The sequence below is a fragment of the Fringilla coelebs genome (genome assembly GCF_963513975.1).
Source record: "Fringilla coelebs genome assembly, chromosome: 10".
NCBI classification, from domain to species: domain Eukaryota; kingdom Metazoa; phylum Chordata; class Aves; order Passeriformes; family Fringillidae; genus Fringilla; species Fringilla coelebs.
The window spans coordinates 6,355,253-6,379,590 of NC_140036.1; the positions used below are offsets into that span (position 1 = coordinate 6,355,253).

General features: G+C 51.1%; 3 protein-coding genes across 9 annotated transcripts in view; 1 reads left to right on the plus strand and 2 right to left on the minus strand.

Moving 5' to 3' along the window:
• The window catches only part of STAG1 (STAG1 cohesin complex component), a 152,712-nt gene extending 141,452 nt beyond the window's left edge, over positions 1 to 11,260 (minus strand). The window contains exons 1-2 of one of the 2 annotated variants that reach the window (XM_084212628.1): positions 11,169 to 11,246; positions 6,416 to 6,494 (exon numbers count right to left, since the gene is read on the minus strand). The gene's annotated coding sequence lies outside the window, so the exon portion shown is untranslated. Of the gene's footprint in view, positions 1 to 6,415; positions 6,495 to 11,168 lie in introns of both variants that reach the window. The other variant, XM_084212629.1, reaches the window with a different exon arrangement.
• A 4,775-nt stretch (positions 11,261 to 16,035) lies between these two features.
• SLC35G2 (solute carrier family 35 member G2) lies at positions 16,036 to 18,053 on the plus strand (the record flags this gene model as incomplete). The annotated part of the gene is made up of 2 exons (XM_084212447.1): positions 16,036 to 16,090; positions 16,807 to 18,053. The coding sequence occupies exon 2, from the start codon at positions 16,824 to 16,826 to the stop codon at positions 18,051 to 18,053; it is 1,230 nt and encodes a 409-aa protein (XP_084068573.1). The 5' UTR covers positions 16,036 to 16,090; positions 16,807 to 16,823.
• Positions 18,054 to 19,166: 1,113 nt separating this feature from the next.
• SCLY (selenocysteine lyase) lies at positions 19,167 to 24,337 on the minus strand. 6 transcript variants are annotated; one of them, XM_084212709.1, is made up of 14 exons: positions 24,286 to 24,334; positions 23,767 to 23,861; positions 23,583 to 23,695; positions 23,394 to 23,494; positions 23,103 to 23,256; positions 22,684 to 22,811; positions 22,419 to 22,583; positions 22,008 to 22,114; positions 21,633 to 21,669; positions 21,215 to 21,298; positions 20,961 to 21,063; positions 20,703 to 20,778; positions 19,870 to 20,060; positions 19,241 to 19,372 (listed from the first exon to the last, which is right to left on the minus strand). In XM_084212709.1, the coding sequence occupies exons 2-13, from the start codon at positions 23,814 to 23,816 to the stop codon at positions 19,901 to 19,903; spliced, it is 1,278 nt and encodes a 425-aa protein (XP_084068835.1). In that variant the 5' UTR covers positions 23,817 to 23,861; positions 24,286 to 24,334; the 3' UTR covers positions 19,241 to 19,372; positions 19,870 to 19,900. The 6 variants fall into 6 exon arrangements, with proteins under 6 accessions (XP_084068840.1, XP_084068835.1, XP_084068838.1 ...); XM_084212712.1 differs by lacking the exon at positions 24,286 to 24,334 and adding an exon at positions 24,104 to 24,233; XM_084212710.1 differs by lacking the exon at positions 24,286 to 24,334 and adding an exon at positions 24,065 to 24,193.
• Between the last annotated feature and the right edge of the window lies 1 nt (position 24,338).

Sequence of the window (24,338 nt, forward strand, 5' to 3'; positions counted from 1 at the left end):
TTAGGAAATGCAGTGAAATTTCCAGCAACTAAGAGATTAGACAAGCAGCTGTCAAGAACACTGTAAATTGTTGAACCCCAAGACAGACAAAGGGATTAACTCAAGCTCTCTCTCCATTGTTGCTTTTTTGGGGTTTTTTTTTGTTCTGTGTTCTTTTGGGAACAAAGAAAGCCCAGGAAGATCCACAAAAGTAAAAGTAAATAAATAACCGTCCTAGTACAAATCCATTGTTCCAGTAAAACACAAGACTGCACAGAGGTCTACAGCTTTAATATCCCTTAATGGCTGTAAAAGCAAGATGATTTGGACTTCAGAGTTGTGACTCTAGAGATTCCAGCAATGCACAAAACAAATAATTGAAAAAATTTCAAATAAAATGATTAGAGAAAAACACACTCCAATACCAGTTCTTTCATTAAATAAAACCACAACAGAAAAGTCTCTCTAGCATCTGTTCTCACAACACAGCACATTCCAGTAAGAGGATGGAGACGTAGAAGTGATGAACACCACGCAATTTTTCAAGTCTGACCAATGTTCTTAAAGGAGAATAATTATAGGACTAAATAATAGACAATTCCTGCTTGAAAGTCAGGGGTGGAGGACTGCAGAGCAGGTATTTTAGGAAACCATTAACCACTACAACATTTTGGGTAGTGATCTTCAAGAAATCATACTGCAAGGTTAAATCTCTGTTAGTAATACAGGAAAAATTCTTATCAGCTGCAAGGTAAGGAAAAAAATACTGCAAGGAAGAGAACATGATGGGGGCAGGGTGGTGTCAATTTTTCCCATCACATATGATCAGGACTTTTAAAAGTAAGGGGGTAAAATGGTATAGAGCCAATGGGTTCCAGTGGTGAGAGCATGGACATTCACATGACAAAGTGACCAAAGACAGGAACCTTCCACCTGGGACTGCAGCCAAACTGAGACACTGTTGGCACAGCCCAGGTCACAACTTAGATGGCCATAATACAGAGTGTCACCACACAATGTCAGAAAGCTTTAAGCACTCACCCAAACAGAGTAACTCCATACCACCTCAGAAGGCTGCAAGGAGCTGCCCTCCTTGTTCTTTACCCAGCCTTTTATCCCCTCCTGTTGATGCCCTGCACCTGCGTGCCCTCTGCTCCCTTTGGTGGTTGGTCAGGGCCCCTGGGCACTCCCTGGCTCGTTGCTGTCAGTGCTGCTCACCTGCTCTCACAGCTGTGCCCAATTGGGGATCAGGCTGGGCCAGCCCCACCCCAATCACCACAAACTGTGTGCCTACACTCTGTAAATGCATCCTCAGAATGCAACAGCACCCACAGCTCTCACCTCAACACCACCAGTCAGCTCTTGGCCAGCTTAAAAACACATGATTTTGCTCCCTTATTTTGTATTCCACTGTGACATTCTCAAGTGGCCAAGCACACGATGTTGTTATATCCTGCTGGGTTTACTGATCTCCCCATCCGGTATATGTTCAAGTTCCTCTGGGAGATTTCATCCAAAATAAATGTTCTCTCCTAAACAAAGTTAGGAAAAACATTTGTTCCTCATCTGAGCACTCAGTAACTTGCCTGCTTTGGAGGAAACAAGGATACAGCACAACTGACTGACAAGTTCCACCTTTTGGCAACTTTATGGCAAGAGACCAAAAAATCAAAGCCCGTTTTCCAAACCTGGGGAGTTATGCCTCACACAGTCTGGTGCTCAGGAATGGCTTCTGTTCCCAGACTGATGTCTGTCAAACTCCTGGCCTTCCCAGAGGTGGAAGGATGCAGTGGAGGTTACTCTCTGTGTGCCACACACAAAATGCTCCTATGCAAAACCTGCACAACTACAAAATCTGCAAAAGAGATATCCGAGCCAAACCAAGCTGCCACTCACTATTTTGCAGACAGTTATACAAAGATCAAGCAAAGTGGATTTTTTTTAACAACTGAGAAACAAGGATCTCATTAAAGCCACCGGCCTTTACCATAAAGCATGAAAACTCAGCAGGAATTAACCACTGAAATCCTTAGATGAAGATATGTTTACCACACCTAAAAAAGCAAAGCAAACCAAAAAACAACCAACCAAAAAAAAACCAAAAAACCAAAAAAACAACCGAACAAAACCCAAAAACACAAAACCAAACAAAAAACAAAAGAACACCCCACTTTAATCTCATATTCAAAGATCAATTTGAATAAATTTTGTTGGAATGCCACAAAAATAACCAATCTGCAGCTAAAAACTTAACACAGGAATTTCCAGTCCAGACAGTTTGTCAAAGGCATGTGTTATTTGAAATTAGATGGGAGTAACTGCCTAACAAAACCCATCTCAACCACAGGCGTGCTCATCTGAGCCATCTATAACAATGGAAAAACCAACATTCCCCTTGGGGATTAAAAAAAATCCCCAGCAACCAAGCCCCAAACTGCCTGAGCTTACAGCTAAGGAAAAATAATACAAATGAGGCTGCCCAGTGTATTAATTTTTGTTCTTTGTTAGCTATTAATAGACAAGTGTAGTGAATGAGAGATGATATTCAGATCATTTCTAGCCTTCTACCAGCACGTTCTTCCCTTCCTTCCCCGCAGCTTTTTGTCTTCCCAACCCAGGCCCCATTTCAGGGAGCTCTGACTGCACCATCAGATGCAGGAGCCACAGGAAGGGCAGGACAGCTCCTACACTGCCTCAAGCCACTCCTGCTGCTCTTGGGTCTTCCCTCAAAGAGCCTGGCATGCCACCAACACCAGCAAGAGATTAGAGAGGACACCTCTCTCTTATATACATTTATAAAACAAGCCACTTGAGGAGCTGCACTTACTGTGCACAACACCACTTTCTGTACCAGCTGCCCCATCAGATGCCAGGAGCAGCCTGCTCCTCTCACCCCTGACACCCCATTTGGTGCAGAGAGCTCACCATGAATTTATTTCTTCTGAAGAGCTGGGAGTCACTGTTTTTGTACATTCCCATGCTCTTTAATTATGTAATTGTTCCATGACAGCTCAGTTCCACCAGCTCTTCCCTGTGTCAGGCTCACTTCTGCCAGTACCAATGAACCTGCACACAGGCTCGGGATTCCAGCAGCATAAATAACTGCAGTGGCACTCTGTGACACTTCACAGTGCTGCTCCTGCTGCTTGTCATTTACCAGCCTGTGGGTGAAGAGATCAGAATTGGGGAACTACAAATCAGAGCTGACTGTCCCACATGCTGAATGCTTTCAGTGACCACTGCCACACAAAGTCATTATCTTTTGACATGGGCATGAATGCAAGCACGAGGTACAAAGAGGAGCAACACACGGCCTCCAGGACAGAGGCAGACACAATAGCTCAACCCTGGCTGTGGGTGTTATCAAAGCATGGCTTTAGGTCAAGGAAGTTGTTTGAGGGACAGACAACAAAGGAGCTGACTGCCAAAAATTTATGGGCGAGGAAGATGTGAAAGGTTATTCTCAGCTGTGTATTTCACAACAAAACACTGTCAGTGAAATACCCTGCCAATAGCTCAGAATTTACTGCAGAAAATGCTGGTGGGTACCTCGTGCCATGGCACAGGAGCTCCAAGTCCTGCACAAATGCAATGGATGATGCTGATGAATGGCACACTCTTGCAAAAGGCCTGGCAATTCTCTATAGCAGAGATCACTAAGGAAATATTCTGAAAGTTTAGAAAAGGATACACATTCAAGCCTTAGCAGATTTGTAACAATACACTTGCCTTGAGGAAACAAAATGTCCAGGGAATAATGGCAGCTACAAGTGGCAACTCCTCCCTCCACCCCTCAAATGTGACACTTTGCTTCCCTTGATTCTTATCTCTTAGCCCCTGTCTTTCCTTCTCAGCTTTCCACCAGGACACCAAAAGCTCTGAAGCAACAACCAGCAATGAGAAATCAGAAAGGTAAGGCATACCAATGGAAAAGGCTTGTCCTCCCGGCTCTAATGGCTCTGGCATTCACAAACATTTACCTCCAAACCAAGAAATTCCCCATTCATTACCTGGTCAGGCAATAGGATTTACATAAGCCCTCACACCAGTGCTTTCTGACCTTGATGCTGGTGCTTTATAGTTCCACCAACATGAACTTGAGTGTGTAAAAACTTTCCCTTGCAGAGCAAAAACAAGCAGCTTCACTGGTTCCTTTTGGGCAGAAAACTAAGTGTAACAGTTCAATATTGAAACACACCTCTCCAGGTTCTGAGCACGTCCAATACCTTCTACAACACCACAATAATTAGTATTCAAAACTTCCCCAGACCATTTTGAAACAGGAATTAAATTTCAGTTCCATTTTACCGCTTTGTCAGAGAAAACTGTCACAAATGGAGCTTACAGAAACAACAGATATTAAAAAAAAAAAAAAAAAGAAAAAACCACTCCTCTGACTTGGGAAGGAAAACAGATGCACAAACTCACAGAAATTATGCCATTTCTTCTGGTCAGCTGCACTGACCCTTCCCAGAGGGATGGGAAAGGACACATTATAGGTGAATTCTATTTGATTTGTGTAAATACAAGCAGAACAATACAAATTTATGTAAATACATAAATCTATCTGATTTATGTAAATACAAGCAGATCAGCTAGTGCTAAAACAGAAAAAGCATCAAAGAGCTTAAGGGAAACACTGGGATAGTAGAACTGAAAGGAGGTGAAGAATAAACAAGCCAGGAGCTGAGACTCAAAGGGCAGAGTACCCAAAGCTGTGGCCAAGTTTGGGGAAGAGCTCCCCTCCTTCCCACTGCAGCTCTCCTTCTCCACTCTCACTGCCATTCCCAGAGCACTTTGCAGAGCAGGGCACAAAGGTTACAGATGGCTGAGCACAGTTTGGAGGCAGCCAAAGGCAGGCAGCCCCTCCAGTCCCAGCTCCCTGGGCAAGGATGAGCTGTGCAGGGCTGAGTCGCACTCCTGTGCTACATTATTTGTTTTACAGTATCACTGCAACCATTTGTTTGGGTTTGTTTCAGCCCAGTAGCCAACAGGAACGGGCCCACAGGAGAGTACTCTGTGTATATTCCTTCTCTCTGTCCTTTTCTCCATCTCCACTATCAATAATTATCAGTGCACAGACCAATTTCCACTGAACTCAGGAAAACAAGAGATCCCAAAATATGTAAGTACCTCTCTATTGTTAAAAATATTCATTTCTTAGAAGAGAGATGTTTAATTCTTCTCCCACAAGCAATCCTATTAAAGTAAGGATGTGGGGAAAACAAAACTATCAGACACCAAAGAAGCCACATAAGTGAACCAGAAAAAACAGCTTTCAAAATCAAATTCTACTGCTTGAAGCAGTGCTTACTCTTGAACATAATTCATAGTTATGTTTACTCTCTCACCTAACACTCTGATGTTACAGTCTAGTGAGCCTAATTTAGTAGAAACCATTCTAGAAAACAGATCTGCAGGCAACTAAATAAACTACAGCTTTCAGACAGGGAAATCAACCTTCCTTTTGTATAAGAAAGTCAAGTTCCACAAATCTACAGGATTTCTCACAAGGCCCTCCCTTACACCAATGGACTGTACTTGACAAAGGCTGCTTTAATTTCCAAGAGACATTTAACAAGATTCTTCAGAAAAGGCCCTTAAAGAAATGATGCTGCCATGGCAACAAGAGCCCTTGCATGGACAGGTTACCTGGTGAAGAGAAGGAGACAAAGAGCAAACCAGTGCTCATCTCTGACTCCACAGGAGGCCCCCAGGGGAGGGGGAACACAGGGCTTGGGGCACGAGGTGTCCCCGAGGCCATCTGTAAGGTCCCTTCCAACCCAAACAACCCCAGGACACTGAGAGCGAGCTGGAGGCCACACTGGGACCCTCTTCCATCTAGAGCAGAATGCCAGCAAGGTGCTGATGGCACCAGGCTCCTCTGGCAGGGCAGGAAGGGAAGGACAAACACAGGCTGCAGACAGCAGAGCTGGCAGGGGGCACTCAGGGAGGGTGAGAGTCACCCACAGAATCCCAGCTGTGCACAGAGCAATGGGCTCCCACCCAGCACAGGCACACACAGCTGAGCCAACCTGAACCTCTCAGCTGAAGGATCCCCATCTCCAGGACCATTTTTCCTCAAAAGTATTCCTGCCACTGACCTTGCATCACCTCTATCATCAACTCCTGACTCTGACAGCCTGACTCAATTCACCCACTGGGCAGGAAAACCTCCCTCCCAAGCAGAGCAGTTTGCCAGGTCGGGAATTCAGCTCCAGGGAAGGTCAAAGAAGCAGCAGCACAAAGGGAAGGGAGAGCTGTGCAGCTGTGGAGACACAGATTCCTCTCAGCTGAGGCAGCCTGGCAGAGCAGCTCAACCATCTTGAGCAATTCCACTGGCAGCAACCAGCTCATGTGGTCTTAATGAACAGATCCAGAAATTAACAATGCAAAACTGGCACACTGAGCATGCACTTAAGGTGGAATTCATTACCCGCTGGCAAATGAAGTTTCATTTTCCACTTATAAACACAAACATGTTGGTATCTTCCAGGTCCTTGGGGATTCTAACCCTAAAAGAAAAGAGAGAAACCCTCATGTGGGGGAGAGCAAACAGATACTCAGCTTGTTATTGGGCTTTGGTTTCAAAAAACACCTCCACATGGTAGGCTTTAGTATGTAAAAATGTATTCAAGATTAATTGTTTTGATTTTTATTATTTTATTGTAGAAAAATAGTTGACATTTAGAAACATTTGACATACAGGATAATCCCTAAGTAACTCTACAAAGAAATACCTTTTTCCTATGAGCTCAACAATCTGTCAACACTGTTTTCATTCACCTAATCTGCCAATATAATACAAGCCTGCTATTTGTAGAGTTACAGAATATAAACTCACTAGATTTATTTATAGAATAAATAACATCTCTGCTGCTGAAACCTTGCACAGCAAGGAACACAGTTGGCTGGATGTTCCCTCACGCTGCTTTCTAGTAAAACATTACTTTTGGAAACCACCTGAAATAACCTGTCCTTCAGCTGAAGGGGGACAGGAATTCCACCTTTGCTCCTAATTCTGAAAGAAATGATTAATAACTGTGTGACTGCAGCTCACAACACACTCTGATGTCTAACAATGCTGACAACCACAGCGGAGAGCCTGTCCCACCACACTATGTGCAGCCTTTTTGTGTCTTTTAAGACCCAAATTTCCCCTGGGCAGGATGAGCAGCAGGTCAGGGACCAGTGCTGGTAGCTTTGGCCAGCCAGTGCTCCCAGTTCTGGCACAGAGAGCAGTACCCACCAAAGTCAGGGGCCTGGAGGCATGAAAAAATTTCTATCTGCACTACTTGTACTTCATATGCAATTACCTGCATTTATAAATAAGCATTTTTCTCCCCAGATATTCCAAAATTCAGGCAGAGTAACCAAATTTACCAAGTCCATGTCACACCTACAGTTCAGAACAGGACACAGGTGACACTTTGGGCCCTGATGGATCTCTTGTCAGAGGCATCCTACTATCTCAAGCACGCTGTTATTATTTAAAAGCATTTTTCAAACTCTAAAATACCTGCAGGGATGCAAATGAGGAAATGTGGCAAAGCCAGGAGCACAGATCCTTCAAACCACAGGGAGAGCACCTGAGTTCCTGGGTGTTCTCTCAGAGACACACGAGCTGCCCAGTGCTGCAACCATTGCCTACAGTCAGACTTCCAACAGCACATGTCAAAAACTAAATGAGCACATTGCTACAAAATCACAACTAAGGACAGATTCCCACTGCAGGTCCTTCCCTTCAGCTCCTACAGCAAGCTGAAGGTGAGGTCTGCCTTTGAAAAAAAATCAGAGTGCACCTTCACAAAACAACCCTTATTTTGGAAAGTGTTTTTTGGACTGAAAAGTTGTAAGAGGTCATAGAAACACTCTCTAAACCACATATTTTCTAAGGGAACAAAGAAATAGGTTTCTGTGTTCTGATCACATATTGAACACCCAAAACAACAAAACTACTTCAGCACAGAAAAGCGAAATACTGCATATCCCTGGATGCCATGGGCAGAAACAACAAAACAATTATCTGCTCATGAACTCAAAACTTTGTAGGATTTCCCTTTCTTCTCCAAGAACAAAAACCAGCTCTAGTCCTTTCTGGTTTCAGCCACATGAGCAGACAGTGGCATTGTGAGCAAGAGATGACAATCTGCAACAGTTTCAGAGCTCCACTGATAAATGAGAGTGACTACAAGTAAACCCCCAAAACTTTAAAAAAGCAGGAAGTATCTTGCAGATGTGGGCTGGCATTTTAAGTCAATAGAGCAGATTTAGATAAGGCATTTCCTTATCTTGGCACCAGATTCAGCATCACCTTCTGGGTCTGACTCCAAGCACCAGGAGCCAGAGCCTCATCCCAGAACTCCAAGGTGCAGCACAAGGAGATCCCAGAGAGGCCAATCACCCATTCAGCAGTGCTGCAGCTGAATTCTGGCTTTAACATTCCTGCACAACTTCAGTAGAGTTTGCCTCTTTCAGTATGTCTTGTGGTAATTACAGATCTGGCACTCTGGAATTCTCAGCAGGGTGTGAGAGGCTTTTGTGCATGTTACCAGCAAACAAACCACAGTATTACCATAAAGGCATGTTCTCATCCCACTAAAAGGACTCTTCTTAGAAAGTCATCAAAATTCAGCATTTCTCTCACTGCATCTTTACACTTCTATGGGCTCACTTGCCCACTAAAATGTTATTTAAATTACCAGTATTTAGCCAACTTGTACCAGGGCATGTCTTTGCAACCAAGAGAAAGAAACAAGAGATTCCACAGTCACCACCACAAACTCGAGATACATTTTGTTCTTTTAAATGAAAAATATTCACTTGGTGAGTTTCTGACTACCCCAAGGAACAAATTTTGTCATTGCATCCAAATATGAGCTAGAATATTGTTCACAAACCTTCTCAACTCTCCAAAGGTGCACTGCAGTTGCAGAAGAAGTCACGTACAAGTCTGCACAACGTGAAGGGCAGGCTGTGGACAGGGACAGGAGGTGACAAGCTCAGAGACCCCAGGCACACAGCTCCTGTAGCAAGGTTTCAGCTGCCCTCACAACTTCAGACCACAGCATACTGGGTGGGACATTTGGCCAGAAATGCTGTCCCTCAGTGAACCAGTCAACTCCAGCACTTTGTAAAGAGTTAGGAAGCACCTGAGGCTGTGGACTGCAGTCCTCTGGACACAGGGGCTCTAGATGGATGAAGTGCTCTGAACCTCCAGAACTGGCATTAATTGTTCACCCAGCTTCAGAAAAGCTTCATTCCCACTACCCACTCTCACTGATGTAAATCCATGTCCAGCAGCAGCAACATAGAATTTCAACTGCACACTCTCTATTGAGCAGCCAGTAAAAGTTACATCCTCTCAGATTAATCACAATCCTGAAGTCAGCCCCCTGCTCCCCCACACAAGGAAATCCTGCTGCATCACGGGTTAGTGTGTCATTTCAAAACCCTCTGCAGCCCTACATGTATTTTCTCAGGCTTTCCAACAAAAAATCATCACAGTTGAGTCAGAAAGAAAAAAAAACATAAAGAAATAATAAAATGGCTGCTAATTCTGCAACAGGAAGAACTTCTTCACATGGTCAGAACACCTTTTGACAGACAACCTGCACACTGCCTTGTGGCCCAGCGATTTCTTCAGGGGTAGATGGGTTACACTGTACTAACACTCATCAAATAACCCTGCTATAGCACTAGGCAAGACCAAACTGCTCTGGATCCAAAGAATTTGCACTGATCCTTCTCTCACACCTCTCCTATTTTACTAGTGTAATAACATGGAAAAGTTACTGAACCCAGACATTAATGTCATCTATCCCACCAAACACAGGACACAGTTTAATAACAGTTGTATTGGTGGTGTGATCTGGAGAAGGTTTTTCATTCCTCAGCAACCTCAACAATAGATGCTTTCACTAGACTAACTCTACACAGCTACAAAATTGTGTGAAATGCAACTGAACTAATCAATACTTACAAAGCAGCTCAATTCAGTCTAATTAAACTCACACTGCCTTCCCAGAAACTAAGTTTTTTGACACTGGCATTGGCAGTCATGTCCCTTTAAGTTTCTCCATGGATACTACAACTATTTTCTTTCTCCCAAGTCACGCTTCCTCCCAACCACTGCTCACATTCCCTGTTCCATCCCAGGAACACAGGGAAAGCAGAGTGCAGCTGTCCACCCCTTCCCAGGATGGGCCAGGTACCAAGTGACCAGCACCCACCACCGAAGCCTTCCACTACTCCAGGCACAACCCTTGCTATGTCTGAGCCCAGCAGTGCAGGACTCCAGCCCGGTTTTGTGCCTCTCCTCCACTCGCAGCACCGGCCACAAGGCATTGCCTGCACTTGGCTGCTCCCGGAGCCGTGGATCGCTGGATCCCGGCTCCGGTCCCGCCATCCCCGGGGCTCGGCGCGCTGCTTTTCCCATTTAAAGCACGGGGCAGCCCCACGACTGCGTGACACGGTTCTGTCCCCTGGGCCGGCTAAGCGGCGGCCGCTCGCCCCGGTGCCACCGCACTGGAAACTCGGGGATGAGCAACAGGAGCGGCGGGCGGGGGTCCCCGGCCCCGGGGCTGCACCCCGGCCTGGCCCCCCTGGATTCCGGCCAGGCGCTCGGGCGGCCCGGACGCTCCGGTGGGCTGGGTCCCGGCGGCGGGCCGGGCCGTGCCGGGCCGGGCCAAAGGCGGGTCGGGCCGCCCACCGGCTCCCGGAACTTTCCCTCCTCCGCCGCCGCCCGGGGCCGGCCGGGGGCCGCCGCCACCGAGCCCCGCGCGGCGGAAGCGCCACCCCCGCTCCGCCCGAGCATCCCCCGTCGCCCCCACAGGCCCGCCGCGGCCGCCGCCACCCGGAGCGGGGCGCAGGCCTGGCGGCGGGGGAGGCCGGCCCGGCTCGGCCCCGCGCCCCCGGCAAAGCCCCGGCGGGGACAATGAGATGGCGGCGAAGAGCGCCGCGCCCGGGGGACCCGTTGCTCCGGCAGGAGCCGCCCCGCCCCGCGCCGCCTCCTCTTCCCTCCCCTCCCCTTCTCCTCTCTCCTCGCACGGGCAGCGCCCGCTCCCGGCCCGGCCGCCGCGGAGACCGAGCGAGCGAGCGAGCGGCCCCGGCCCCGCTGCCCCCGCCCCTCGCGCCTCCATCTTGGATCGGCGCCTCCCGCGCGCTCCCTCCCCGCGCGCCGCGCTCACCTCGGGCCGCGCCGCGGCGGCGCCCCGGGAGCGCCCCGGGAGCGCTGCGGGAGCGGCGGCGGCGCGCGGGGTCCGGCGGGCGCGGGCCGGGGCCGGGGCGGCGGCGCTGGCGGGGCCCGCGCGGGGCTCAGCGGGGCCGCGATCCTAAACCGCCACCTGGCGGCATTTCCGACCCGCCACGGCGCAGCCGCCCCGCGCGCCGGGCGCGCAGCGCCCCCTGCCGCCCGCGCCGCCGCACCGCGCGCGCCCGGCCCCGCGCCGCCGCGCGGCCGCGCCGCGCGGAGAGGAAGGGGCGGGAAGGAGGGGAAGCGGCCCCGCCCCGGCGCGCGCGGCACGCGGGAAAACGTCTTTCGCGCGGAAACGGTCGCGCGTGCGCCGCGTGCCCACATGCACCGCCCGGGTTGTGGGGGGGGGGGGGGGGGGGGGTGACTGTCGCGACAGAGCCGGCGGGGACACAGGCACCGGCGGAGGGGGTGTCTCTCACGATAGAGCGGGGGCGGGGCACAGACTCGGGCCCAGTGAAGCGGCGGGGATAGGGACACGGGCGGGGGAAGGGGGTCGTGACTGTCACGACAGAACAGGAGCGAGGGCCCAGCCTGGCCGGAGCGCCTCCCCAGTCGGCGGCGGTGCCTCGGCGGGTGCGCCCCGCGGCGCCGGGGCGGTGGCCGTGATGTGTCTGAGGCCGAGCGGGGCCGGCGCTCTCCGCCATGGCAGGGGCGGTCGCGGAGGGCGCGGCACGGCGGGGACCGAGCCCGGGCAGCCACCGCCCTCCGCCCGCTCCTGCCCGGAGGGGCTTTCCTGCAGCCGCTGCCGGGGTTCCCATGGAGACGCCCCGCGTCCTCTGACGAGTGCCCTCTTATCGGCGACATCGCGATTGGTGCCGCCCTCCTCGCAGTGCTCCCGAGCTCTGTCGCTTTGCAGGCGACCGTCCCCTCCTGCACACCCCGCACGCACCGCTGGCTGCCAGGGGTTGCAGATTGTTGCGAGAGGATCCAAAGCAGTGAGTGAGGTATCTCTGTCTTGACCTGTCATCTGCTGTCATGGACCGAAGGTGCCGTCTCGTTCTTCATCCCATTGTAATGTACCTCTTAAAACCTTTCTTACATCTAACTGAGCTGTTTTCCTGTGCTGTAGGGGACTCTATTTCAGTGTTCTGTTCTTTCCCCTGTGCCTGGAATTGCTATCTGAAGGGGTTTGTTCAGATAAGGGGTTTTGGAATGGGAAGTTCGCAGGCAAAGTGGCTGTTCTCTCAAAATCACTTAATGCAAGTGTTGCTGCTGCAGAGGTAGGAGCTGCAGCAGGCAACAGGCATGAATGGAGAAATTAGAAAATAGTACTTTTTCGTGGAAATGGCTGCAAATGGAGCCTATATTCTGCAAGAGAATAGAGAAAGCAAGGAGAATTAATATATCCCATCAAATGAGGTTGCTTCAGTGAGCTAGCACAAATAGAGGTTGTTTTTTGGGTAGCAAAATATTATCAGAAATGTACTGACAACTCGTGGGACTTTAGTGTAGGGTTTGTATTTGTATTCAGTGAAGGTTGTACTGGCTCTTCCTTCAGGCAGTGCTGCTGGATGTGACTCAATTAATTTGAAGACACGGCATACTGGTTTGTTGGTTTGTGTATAATGCTTGCTCTTGTGCTTAAGTGCTAAAAACTCCTTTCATGTAATTGCTTCTTCATTTTCTTAAATGCCTTTTGCTATTCATTAAATTTTAATAAAGACTTGAGTTTCTTGGACTGTATTTTTAATCAAATTGATTTGTGTCGATCTGGCAAAAAAAGATAAAGGTACACCTCCTAAGTGTAGATCCCTTGGCATGTGCAGTTGTCTGAAGTATGAAACACCTAGGGATCTCCAGATGGTTTAATGGTGCTGAAACAGGACTTCAGGAGATTTTCCTGCACCTGATAAGGAATCAAAAGACAATCCCTTATGCTGAGAAGTCAGTGCACACATGTGCTTAGAGAAGGTGGCACGAGTTCGGTCAGTTCTGTGGTTTCCAGGAGTGGGTGGGTCTTTCATTGTGTGATGTTCAGAGAGAATTTTCAGTCTGTAGTTATCCTGCAGAGACTGCTCGCAGCCCTCTGGTAGTTTCAGCCTGATCTGATCAGGATTGGGGAATTTTCCACAGATGAGGCAAAGGAGCCTTCCTATGGAGCCTGTCTTTGAGAAAGCAGGAGTAGCTGACTTATTCCCAACTCCATATCCATGGCTGGAATTGCCACATCTGTGGCTTTCATAATAACACTTCAGTAGCCTGACTGACTTTAACCAATCTGGCAGAAGATAAGAGTATTTTTTTTGTGAGTTTATTCGAGATTGGTGGTTAGAATCACTAGACCTCAAAGCCCTCATTCCTTCAGGCACAGAAGGGTTCAGGCTCCCACCCCCTGCAGTCAGGGGGCAGTAATCACCTATTTCTGCCTGGCTAACCAACACTTGCAGTGGTTGAGGGAAGGAAGGAAGGGAGTATTCAGTTTTTTTCTTCTAAAAGAAATTATGGTTTGTATTCTATCAATGATCTGTGCTATTTATTTCATCTACAGTGGTTATTTATTCCCCCAGGGAAAACAGGGTTCACACTTTGCAGTCAGTGATTTCAATGAGCTGGTAATTTAAACAGCTGTCCCAGGCTGAATTGGGAATGTTTGGTATATAACTTGAGAATTTTGCATAGTGCTTCATCTTCAGCCTTGTATTAAACTTGATTAAAAATCAACTTGTGTTTTTAATAGAAAATGCAAATAAGCCACGTTAAGTTTCCAGATATGAAGGAAGAATAAAAAGTTTATGTCATTTCCACAAAAGGCATGGGCAGAAAGAGAAGTAGCAAGTTGTCTATATAGGCTATGCTGATTTCTGTCTATTTTAAATTAGTGTCAGGGACACACATAATGGATCTGGGATATGTCCTAATCTCAATCTCCATAGAAAATTTCCCTGGTTAAGAAAAGCGAGGTCACCAAAGACTACAAACAAATGTACTGTGGGAGGGGTTGGCATCACATCTGTCATACACTCAGTATTTAGTTGGGAAAATGAAATTTTGGGCTAAGCATTCCTGGTTTTTGGTGGGGTTTTTTTGTTCTTTATTACTTCCCATCTCCTGCCTTTCACACGTGTTTGCCCTTCCACTTTCCAGACTCCCAAGTGTTCTGGTTCCCAGCTGAGCAGCTCTGTGCAGAACAGCCATTTTGAGCTACATGCTCACCATCTATTGTTTTCCTCCAGAGAGATCCCTGAATACATTGCACAGGTCCAGTGCCACATTTGAAACTGTTACATTGAATTTGCAACTATTTGTTGAAAGAAAATGTAATCTAAAGCCAGGAACCAAGAAAGTTACCGTTGTATGCTCATAGTAACAAATGAGCTGTTTTGGTTTTGTTTTCAGAAACAGTTGCAGCGTTTACTCAGCTGTTTCTTAACGAAATGAATGAGTTTACCCAGAGGTCTACTGTGAATCTAATAATAATTCCTGTTGCTTTTGTCTTCTTTTCCTCCCATTTATTTTATTCACGATCCAGTATGTTGTGCTTTAAAGCAAGAAAGTCTTAATTTTTTTAAGGCTGCAAGGCAAAACTGTGGATTGTAACACAATGAAAATGCTAGGTAGGAAAAGCTGTGCAGGTGAAAATCACTGCCTTCCTGGGCTCACCCGGTGCGGTTTGCATTTGCATGTTAAGATTCAGAAATGAGCAGTTTAACTGAAGGAAAAGTGAAGGTAGCCGGTGAGCCCGGAGCAGATTTCTGGCAGGTGTTGGTAAATGTTGATGTGGTGTTTGAAGTGCCCGCTGGCACAGCTGATACCCAGCTCTGTTTACTCTCTCTGGCATTCATCTGCTCGTTTCCAAGTTCCTTGCCCAGCAAGCTGCCCAGGGACAGTGGAATGCTCTTCACCGTGCAGGGGCTGCTCTTGGACCTGGGTCTGCAGCAGAAAAACGTGAACAGAAAAACGTGAGCAGTGCTGGGCAAGGCCTCCTGAGAGACGGGGGGACTCGAGAGGGTCCTCAGCCTCGGTACCTGCGCAGGTCCAAACTGGTACTGCTGCTTCCTCCAGAGCTGGGACTGGTGCCCGCCCGTGTCCCCTCCGAGGAGAGCAGGGAGCCGGCTGCAGCTCAGTTGGGGTGTAGCAGGGAGTTAATGAACACCCAGCCTGCGAGGAAAAAGGCAGGCTGTCCCATTCTCATGTAAATTAATTTACCAGAGCCGCAGGCAGTGCTTGGCTGTCACAGATCGCAAGCGCAGAAAATGCCAAGGCTGAACCTGGCCGCGGTATTTTCAGTGTTTCTGTGAGGAACTACTGCCCGCATTTTACCATTGCCTTTAGACCTGTGTTCTCCCTGCCAATCTGCTGTCCTGCCTTCAGCCCATTGTCCAGCAGCTGTGGTCGTGCAGCACCAGGAGCCCCAGGGACGCTGCTGTCCCCCCTGGGGACAAGGAGGGTTGTACCCATCCTGCGGGGCCAGCACGGAGGCCAAGCTGCTGCTGCTGTCGGAGCTCGGCTCCGGAGGCGGGAGCTCCGAGCAGGGAGGATGGGTCCTCCTGGGCTCCCTCTCCTCTGCAGCCCGTGGGGCAGCACGGCAGGCAGGGGAGGCAGGATTGCCTTGTTGTCGAGCTGTAGGAACCTTATGCTCACAAGCCACCACTTGTTCTTTGGATCAGCTCCCTCAGTAATTCCGGGAGATGGTTAAGGAGTGGTTTTGACAAGATGCCACTGATTGCTTTCTCTCCATCTAAAGTGGTTTGGGGGTTGAGCTTCCCTTGGGTTTTACTTTCTGTGCTGAGATGTTTGTAACCTTCACTGCTGGTACCTGAGAGCAACTGTTGTTTCTGTTTAGATAGCCCATCGAAGATGTAGATGATGAAGAGGTATTTTCCCCCTCTGCCTTGGAATCTAATGTCTCTGTCACAGGTAAGGTCTGCACAGGTTTTATTTGCTGGGGTGAAGAGAATGCAGGGAAAGCTTCCTTACTCCTGCTGCCTGACCACTTGGAATGCTCTGCACAGATGGTGTGAAAACAGTCATTTCAATTACGTACCCCTGCCTGTATTGAACAACTGCCCCACCCCGCAGGAATCACAGGCACTGTTTGTGTAGTGGGAAATGGCCCTTCACGAGGAGACAGAAGGGTTTAACATTGTCACAGTCGTGTTCAAAGACGTGTTGTTATCCATATGCAAACTGCTGACTTGCCCGGGCGTGCTCCCTATTTCCCTGGGTTACTCTGTCATCTCCTCCAGCCAAATTTCTCCTGTAATCTTGTAAAACTGGCAAGCCGTTAACAATAATGCATAACCACAGGGTAAAAAGCTTAGCAAGAGAACTTTCTTATTAGAATATACTAGAATTCATTATGTATACCACACATAATGACAAAATATGTTATTCTCAAAAAGCAGTGACTAAAGTGAAGTGCTGTGATTGACTTTAAAGGAGATCCAAATGGCCCAGCCATCAAAGGTATTTAGCAGTGACTCAGTGAAAAATTAAAGCAAAACCAAGAATGGGCTGCTAGTACTTGGATTTGGTTGATAAAAATAGCTTGTAAACACTAAAAGCACTTACATCCATGAATCTCTTACTATTCATTAAACAACAGTGTATCTTCATTTTTTTCTTAAGTCCAGGGCATTTCTCTAAGGAAATGGATACGTCTTCCCAAAAATACCCAGTCAAAAAGCGAGTGAAAATTCATCCCAACACAGTAACAGTGAAATACACCTCTCATTATCCCCAGCCAGGAGAAGAGGGATGTGAGGATGTTAATGAAGATACTGGAGTATTTATGGAGGATAATCCTAAGAGAAGACTACTGAATGATGGCAAAAAGAGAGAAAATACTTTTTTTGGTACAATAGACACCAAGCCAGTGCAACTGCCAAAACCTGATGAGGCTGGACAATCCCAGCACTTTCCTGAAGGAAATGTACTGCAGTCCAGGAAAACGTGGGCAGTCCTTTTTGGGTCTGCCGTGGCTCACGGATGTGTGGCTCTGATCACAAGATTAATTTCTGACCGTTCCAAAGTGCCATCTCTGGAGCTGATTTTCATCCGCTCGGTGCTGCAGGTGCTGTCCCTGATTGCTGTGTGCTACCACCACGAGCCTCCCTTCGGCCCCAAAGGCTACAGGCTCCGGCTGTTCCTCTATGGGGTCTGCAATGTCATCTCCATCACCTGTGCCTACACCTCCTTCTCCATAGTGCCCCCCAGCAATGGGACCATCATGTGGAGGGCCACCACCACGGTGTTCAGTGCCATTCTGGCTTTTTTACTCATAGATGAAGGAATGGCTTATATAGACATACTCACTGTCATGGGCAGTGTGTGCGGGGTGTGTCTGGTCATGATCCCCAACATTGTTAAGGAGGAAAACTCTTTGCTGAGCACCTGGAAAGAAGCTTTTGGCTATACCATGACGGTCATGGCTGGTCTGACCACTGCCCTCTCCATGATAATCTACAGGTCCATCAAAGACAACATCAGCATGTGGACAGCGCTGTTCACTTTCAGCTGGACGGGAACAGTGTGGGGAGTGTCCACCATGTTCCTGCTCCAGGAGCCAATTGTCCCACTGGATGGGGAGACCTGGAGCTACCTCCTTGCCATCTGCCTGTGCTCCACTGCAGCCTTCCTGGGAGTCTACCATGCCCTGGGCAAGTTCCACCCCGCTCTGGTGAGCACTGTGCAGCACCTGGAGATCGTCATCGCCATGGTCCTGCAGCTCCTTGTGCTGCACAGTTTCCCAGGCACTTGTGATCTGGTCGGGGCAGTGCTTATTTTGGTGAGTGTTTTTTTCCTCGCGTGTTATAAGCTTTCCTGGAAGGAATTAAGAAGGCAAGATTATCAGGAGATTGTGGATTTGTCCAGTAAATGAATGTCTGTTTTCAATGTCTCATTCTGGCTGTGACCATGTGGAAGTGACTCCTTTCAACTCCCGTGTCCAAGCCTAGTGGCCAGGCCCTCTCTCTGCCATTTCACTTCTAGCTGATGTAGCAATGTTGGTATTTCCAGGCTCCCGTGCCAGGTGGATTTGTTCTGCTGCACACAACCATTTTGTCACACCCAGATGAGTAGCACAGCCAGCACAGGCTGGCCCACTGAAATGTGGGCCAAGCTCTTCTTGGCCCACATCGCTGGATAAAGCAATACAGAGGGACTAAAAAGTGACTTTCACTCATGTGTGCTGTGGTAGTAGGAAGATGAGCAGCAAAACCGTTAAAAAGGTCAAACCAAATTGTCATTTCCTCTGTAATGCTTCTTAAGCTTTGGCTGTCATATTCTAAATGGAGCAATGCTAAATTTCTGTGGCTAAAACTTGCATTTCCTGTGTGTATAAAGAAGTCAGTAAAGCTTTTTGTGCTTCGTGGCTAAATTTCTGGCTGAAACAATGCAGGAGCCCACATGTCCTGTGGAGGAAAGTGAGCCTCAAAAGCTGAATTTCCAGTTGTGCCACAGCTGTGACAGGTCCCCAGGAACTAGAAGGTCCATGACAGATTAAAGATCTAGCCCTGAAGCAGCCTAAAATCCCTTCTATGGAACCATATTTTCTAACTGAGGTTTTGAGTATTATCCAAGGGAGCGTAAAAAATGGAGAAATAAAAGAATGCATTTGAGATGGAGGTGTGAGCAGCATGGTAATACTGACCAGCCTGGCAGCATCAGGGACTGCCACTCAGGGTGCCTGGGTCCAAAAACTCCAGGAAGACATTGGATTCACCAAGAGCCCCAGGGTTCTATGAGCCCAAATAGTATTCCTGGCCATTCTAATGTGTGGCTGTAAAGAGAAAGGCCAGCACCTGTGTCCATGGGCTCTGTGCCAACCAGGCCCTGCAGGCACTCCCACTCCAGCTGCCTGTGCCTCTGTTCTGTGACATGAGCAATTTCTGAGGGAAAAGGCACCACTCAGGTGACTCCAACCAGTCCAGCTTCCCCCATAGAAAACACATTTTACTTGTGAAAGGAAGCAGCAATTACTTTTATTCCTATGAATACTTAGGGAGATCAAATTCACTGACATAAGCCAGTCCACGTGGCAATGCTCCTGATCCATGTGACACTTGTGTCCTCCAGTTCTGGTGATGCCAGAGACCCCCTGGGCCACACAGGGGTCCCTCAGGTGCTGGCACAGTCACAGCTGCCCCGACAACTGTTTCCTTGAGGAGCAGGTGGAGCAGGCAACAGGAGCTCTGCAGCCTGTAGGAAGGACAGAAGAGGAGCAGGTAAAGCAAAGCAGTGCTGGGAAAGCTCTGCCCAGCCAGAAATCCCTTTGACAGCTTAGGGCAGAGCAGTTCCCAGCCCAGAATCCTGCTGTGCTTCTATCAACTCCTCATTTCACTTTGGGGCATATGGTCTTTCTTCCTCTGGCTGCTCAGGCAGCGGGAAAGCTTCCTTTGTGGAAAACAACCAGGTCATGAGGCTCCTCCTTCCATGGCTTCCACGCCTGTCCCTCTGCAGGGACTTGAGCTCTGAGGCTCAGCTGTGCCAACACATACATGTGCAGGCATCCAGCTAGGTACACCTGGCAAGCCAGGGGCACTGGACAACAGGACTCTGCAAAAGCCTCCAGCGTGCAGCAGGCTTGAGTCTTGCCCCAGCCCTAAAGCAGCCAAGCCCCCTCCTCAGAACCTCCCTGCCACCCCTGAGCCCAGGCTGGCACAGGCAGCTCGCACCCAGGGGCCCACCCCAAGAACCTGAGTGGTGTCCATGGAGCAATTCAGGGCTCTATGGGGCCTGGTCCTGCTCCAGCTGCTCCACAGCCTGCATGAGGTCCTGCACAGCCCTGTCCACCTCTGCCCGTGTGGTGCCACGCCCCACGCTCAGCCGCAGCGCATTCTGCGCCACCTCTGGGGGAATCCCGCAGCTCAGCAGCACTGGGGAGGGCCTGCAACACAGCCAGGAGGAGGAGGTTGGACTGGAAGGCCGAGGAAGCCCCACACATCAGCAGGGAGCCTCACCGAGCCACAGGAGCAATCACATTTGCAGATACACTCCAGGTACCTGCCCCCTGCACAGCCCCGGTTGCTTTCCAAGGGCACCCAATCCCACCAGGCTTGTTGCCCTGAGGGGGATCAGGCTCTTCTAAGAAGAGCATGTTCCGTGTCCCTGTGGGTTGGCAGCTCTGCCACATCCAGAGGGCATTGCTCTAGAGCAGGCCAAAAGCACCCACAGTCCCCATATTCCCTAAAGGAGACCCAAGCAGGGCTGGAGTAGGTGAGCCAGGCACACAAAGACACAAGGCAGGCTCTCTTCTGGTAGTGCCAGGAGTTCAAAAATACTTCCAAGCTCAGCTGGATAACCAAAACTGGGAGGGACAAACTCCTTCCAAGTAGCATTCCAGCTGTGTCTCCTGCAAAAATCCCCTTCCCAGCCCTCCAGCTCCTTTAGAAAGAGGAGCTCTGTACCCTCTTTATTCCAGGTGATGCTGCCCAAGCCACCCACTGTCCTTTTCCCTGTCCCGTTTCCATCCCTCCCAACTCCTGTCCGCTGGGAAGACACCCAGGGGCTGGAAAAGCTGTCTGCTCACCGATCCCCCTTCTCAGAGTGGCAGGCAGCCCCGACACTGGCGAGGAGCACCTTGCAGTGAGCCAGCACCCTTCGTCCTGCAGCACAAGCAACACAAGCACAGCTCTCCCAGTGCCAAGGCTCTCTCCAGGGGCTACTCTTGCCTCACCTCCCTGCCAGAGCCATGCCAAGAGCCCGCCAGTCTCAGCCACGGGTGCTGTGAGGGGCAGGTGTTTGGCTCTGTGTAACAATCACGGGACAGAGGTAGGATAAGAGGTACCTTGAAGGCCTGGGCCCAGGATGGAAAAATTACAGGTGTTGCAGAGTCGCTTGGAGCCCTTAAAGTGACTGTTGAAGCGAATCCTCTGCTTCCCAAAGGAGGCCTGGAGAAATCAGAGGCCTGTGAAGCTCTCTGGGTTTCCAAGCGACTCTGTCCTTATGAGGGGGTGGGCAGGGCCAGAGGAACATATCCACCCTGCTCCAGGCCCCACACCCTACAGCCTGAGACTGTGGGAAGGGACCAGATGTGCTCACCTCCAGCGTGGCCTCCAGGTAATCCCGGACATCCTGCATGTGAGCCTCATAGGCCTCCCAGTTCTTGTTCACTAACTCTGCAGCCTGAGAACACACAGACAGGCTCCACCAGTGACCCTTGGAACTCTCCCTCTGTGCATGGTCCCCAGGATGTGAGCCCAGCCTGGAACAGCCTCTGCAGTGCCAGGTCCCCTGTGTCCCCTCTGAGTGCCCTGTGCCATGTGAGCTGGGTGACCGTCAGGGCTGCAAACCCTCAGCAAGCATGCCAAAGCGCCTCCTTCAACTGGCATCCCCATCACCTTTCCCAGCTCACCCTCCCTCCCACATGTCCCAAGTTTGTCCCTTCTGATGACCAGGGAGCACAAATGGCTGTCTCTGTGCTGGGTCTGCACCACTCACCCCGACCATCCCAACTGACCTGGCCAAGGCCGGCAATCATCGGTGTGTTCTCAGTGCTGGAAGGGAACAGGGACCAGTCAGTTATTTCTCCTGACCAGAAACCCAACCCCAAGACACAAGACATCCCTCATGGGACCCCTCATGGCTGGCAGGGGCTCCTGGGCACCTGTCTGAGGTGGTTCAGAAGGAGGCAGTTCCATCCTGAGGCTACACCCTTGGAAAAGCCTGAGCTCTAGGGAGTTTCCATGCATGGATCCATTTCCCTGCTGGGCTGGGTTGCTCACCCCAGGGCTGGCAGGTGACACAGCTGCCAGCTCAGCTCAGACAAAGCAGCCCATGTGGCCTGGCCACCAGCCAGGGGCCCAGCTCTCCAGGTAACCACCTGCCCCCTTACCCTGGCCGGAAACTCCTCTCCTGTCCGCCTCCAAAGAGCATGGGGTGCAGCGGGGTGGCGGTGCCGGGGCTGCGGATGTACAGTGCTCCAATCCGTGGGCCATGGAACTGTGGGGACAGCCACAGTGACCCTGGGGACACTGACAGTGCTTCCTGCCCTCCTGCCCAAATCTGAGTGCCCTCCAGTGCTGGCCCTTGCCCACTGCACAGGCACAAGGCATTACAGAGCCGCTCCTCCTGCTCAGTCTCCTGCCCTCCAGCCCAGACAGGTTCCACAGGAGTGAAGTCTGTCTGCAGAGCACTACCCAGCAGGAGAACTTTGGCTACTGTGAGGTACCAAGCTGCGTGGGGCACCCAAAGTCCCCCACCACACAGGGTGACCAGCAGCTGGGCCACACGAGCAGGGCCACACCTTGTGTCCCACGACGGTCAGGTAGTCCACGCCCAGCTCCTGCACGTCCACGCGCCCCTTGCCAATCATCTGCGCTGCATCCGTGTGCACCAGGATCCTGGGCAGGCCCTGCGCTGCTCTGCGCCGGTTGAGGGCACAGACGCGCTGGCTCAGCTCTGCGACGGGCTGGTGGCAGGGATGAGGGGCTGCATCCCTGCTGCTCCCCTCTGTCACCACCTCTTTGTGAGGGGATCTCCGCCCCGTCCCCCTCTCTGCCCACACTCACCATGATGACCCCGGTCTCATTATTGGCCAGCATGAGGGACACCAGGCAGGTGTTTGGCTGGATGGCGGCCAGGACGTCATCCACCTCTGCCTGCCCGCTTCGTGGGGACACAGGCACAAAGGTGGCTTCTGCAGGCCAGGAGACAAGCCCTGAGGCTGGCTGGGATGGCTGTGAGTGCTCAGGGCTGCATGTACCCCACTGAGCAGGGCAGGAGTGTGTGGGCAGTGGGAGCACAGGCACAGAGCAGGGAGGTGACACATCCAGCCTGGGGCAACATGAGCAACCACAGGGGGAAATGGTGCCCTTCTCCAGGGGGAGAAAGTAGAACATCACAGAGCATGCAGGATCTCGCCCTCCTCTGAAAACACCAGCAGAGACAAGTCCCCCATTCAAACCTCATCTATGCCAGTGCCACTCACCTGCCAGGCCCTCCCTCCCCAGCTGCTCTAGCGGCAGGCGGATGGAGTCATGCTCTACACTCGAAGTCACGATGTGTGGTAAGCCCCGGCTGTCCCCCGTTCCCTGGCTGTCGTGGAAGTGCCTGCAGGCAGTGTGGATCACCATGTTGTTTGCCTGAAGGAGGGAAGGAGAGGGAAAATGGAGGCTCAGAAGGAGCACAGTGCCCTTCATCCCTACTCTCCTCATCGCTGTTTGCTGGAGAGGGGGTGGTGGACAGGGATCTCCAGGAAGAGGGTCCCCCCTGCTCCTACCTCTGTGCCCCCTGAGGTGAAGATGATGTCCTCGGAGCGTCCTCCTAGCATCTTTGCCAGGCTCTCCCGTGCGCTGCTGATGAGCTCCTTCGCCTTGCTGCCTGCAGGACCAGATCTAGCAGCTCCCGCGGGCTCTTGTCACCACGGGGGCCAGTCCGAGAAGGGAACATGGCCCATCCTGGTCCCTACCTGCAGGGTGGGAGCTGCTGGGGTTGCCCCAGGCCTGGCACATGGCATCCCACACCGCCTGGGCCACCTCAGGGGCCAGGGGGGTGGTGGCGTTGTAGTCCAGGTAGATCCTCCTGTAGGGGCAGGGACAGATAAGCGGTGCTGGGGGGCACAGGGGGGAGTACGGGACAGGGCAGGGCCTCACCCCTCCAATGAGTCACACTGCGCCTCCGCCGGCTCTGTCCCTGCGCCCATCACTGCTGTCACTGCCAGTGTCACCGTCTGACTGCCGTCACCAACCTGGCACGGGGGGTTACAGACATGTGGCTGCCCATGGGGGACCAGGCACCTGCCCTGCCTGGGGCACCACAACCACTCATCACCCTCCCGCCTGCCTGCCCCACAGCCAAGGCGCCCACCAATCAGCTCCCTCCTGCCTGCCCCACAGCCAAGGCGCCCACCAATCAGCTCCCTCCTGCCTGCCCCACAGCCAAGGCACCCACCAATCTGCTCACTGGCCGCTGCCCCCTCAGGGCACTGACCAATCAGCCGCCCCGCAGTAAGGGTTCCGTCACCCGCTCCCCCGGCCGCGCCGCCCAATCAGCTGCCGCCAGCCCATTGGCCGGGCCCCGCGAGCGCACGGGGCTCCCGTTGCCCCCGGCGGGCGGTGCGCGAGCCCCCTCTCCCCCTTCCCCCCCCCCGCGTCGCGGCGGGTGTCACTCACGCGCTGCTCACGCGCGGCCCGAGACGGAATGGGCGTGGCTCGCGAGCAGTGCG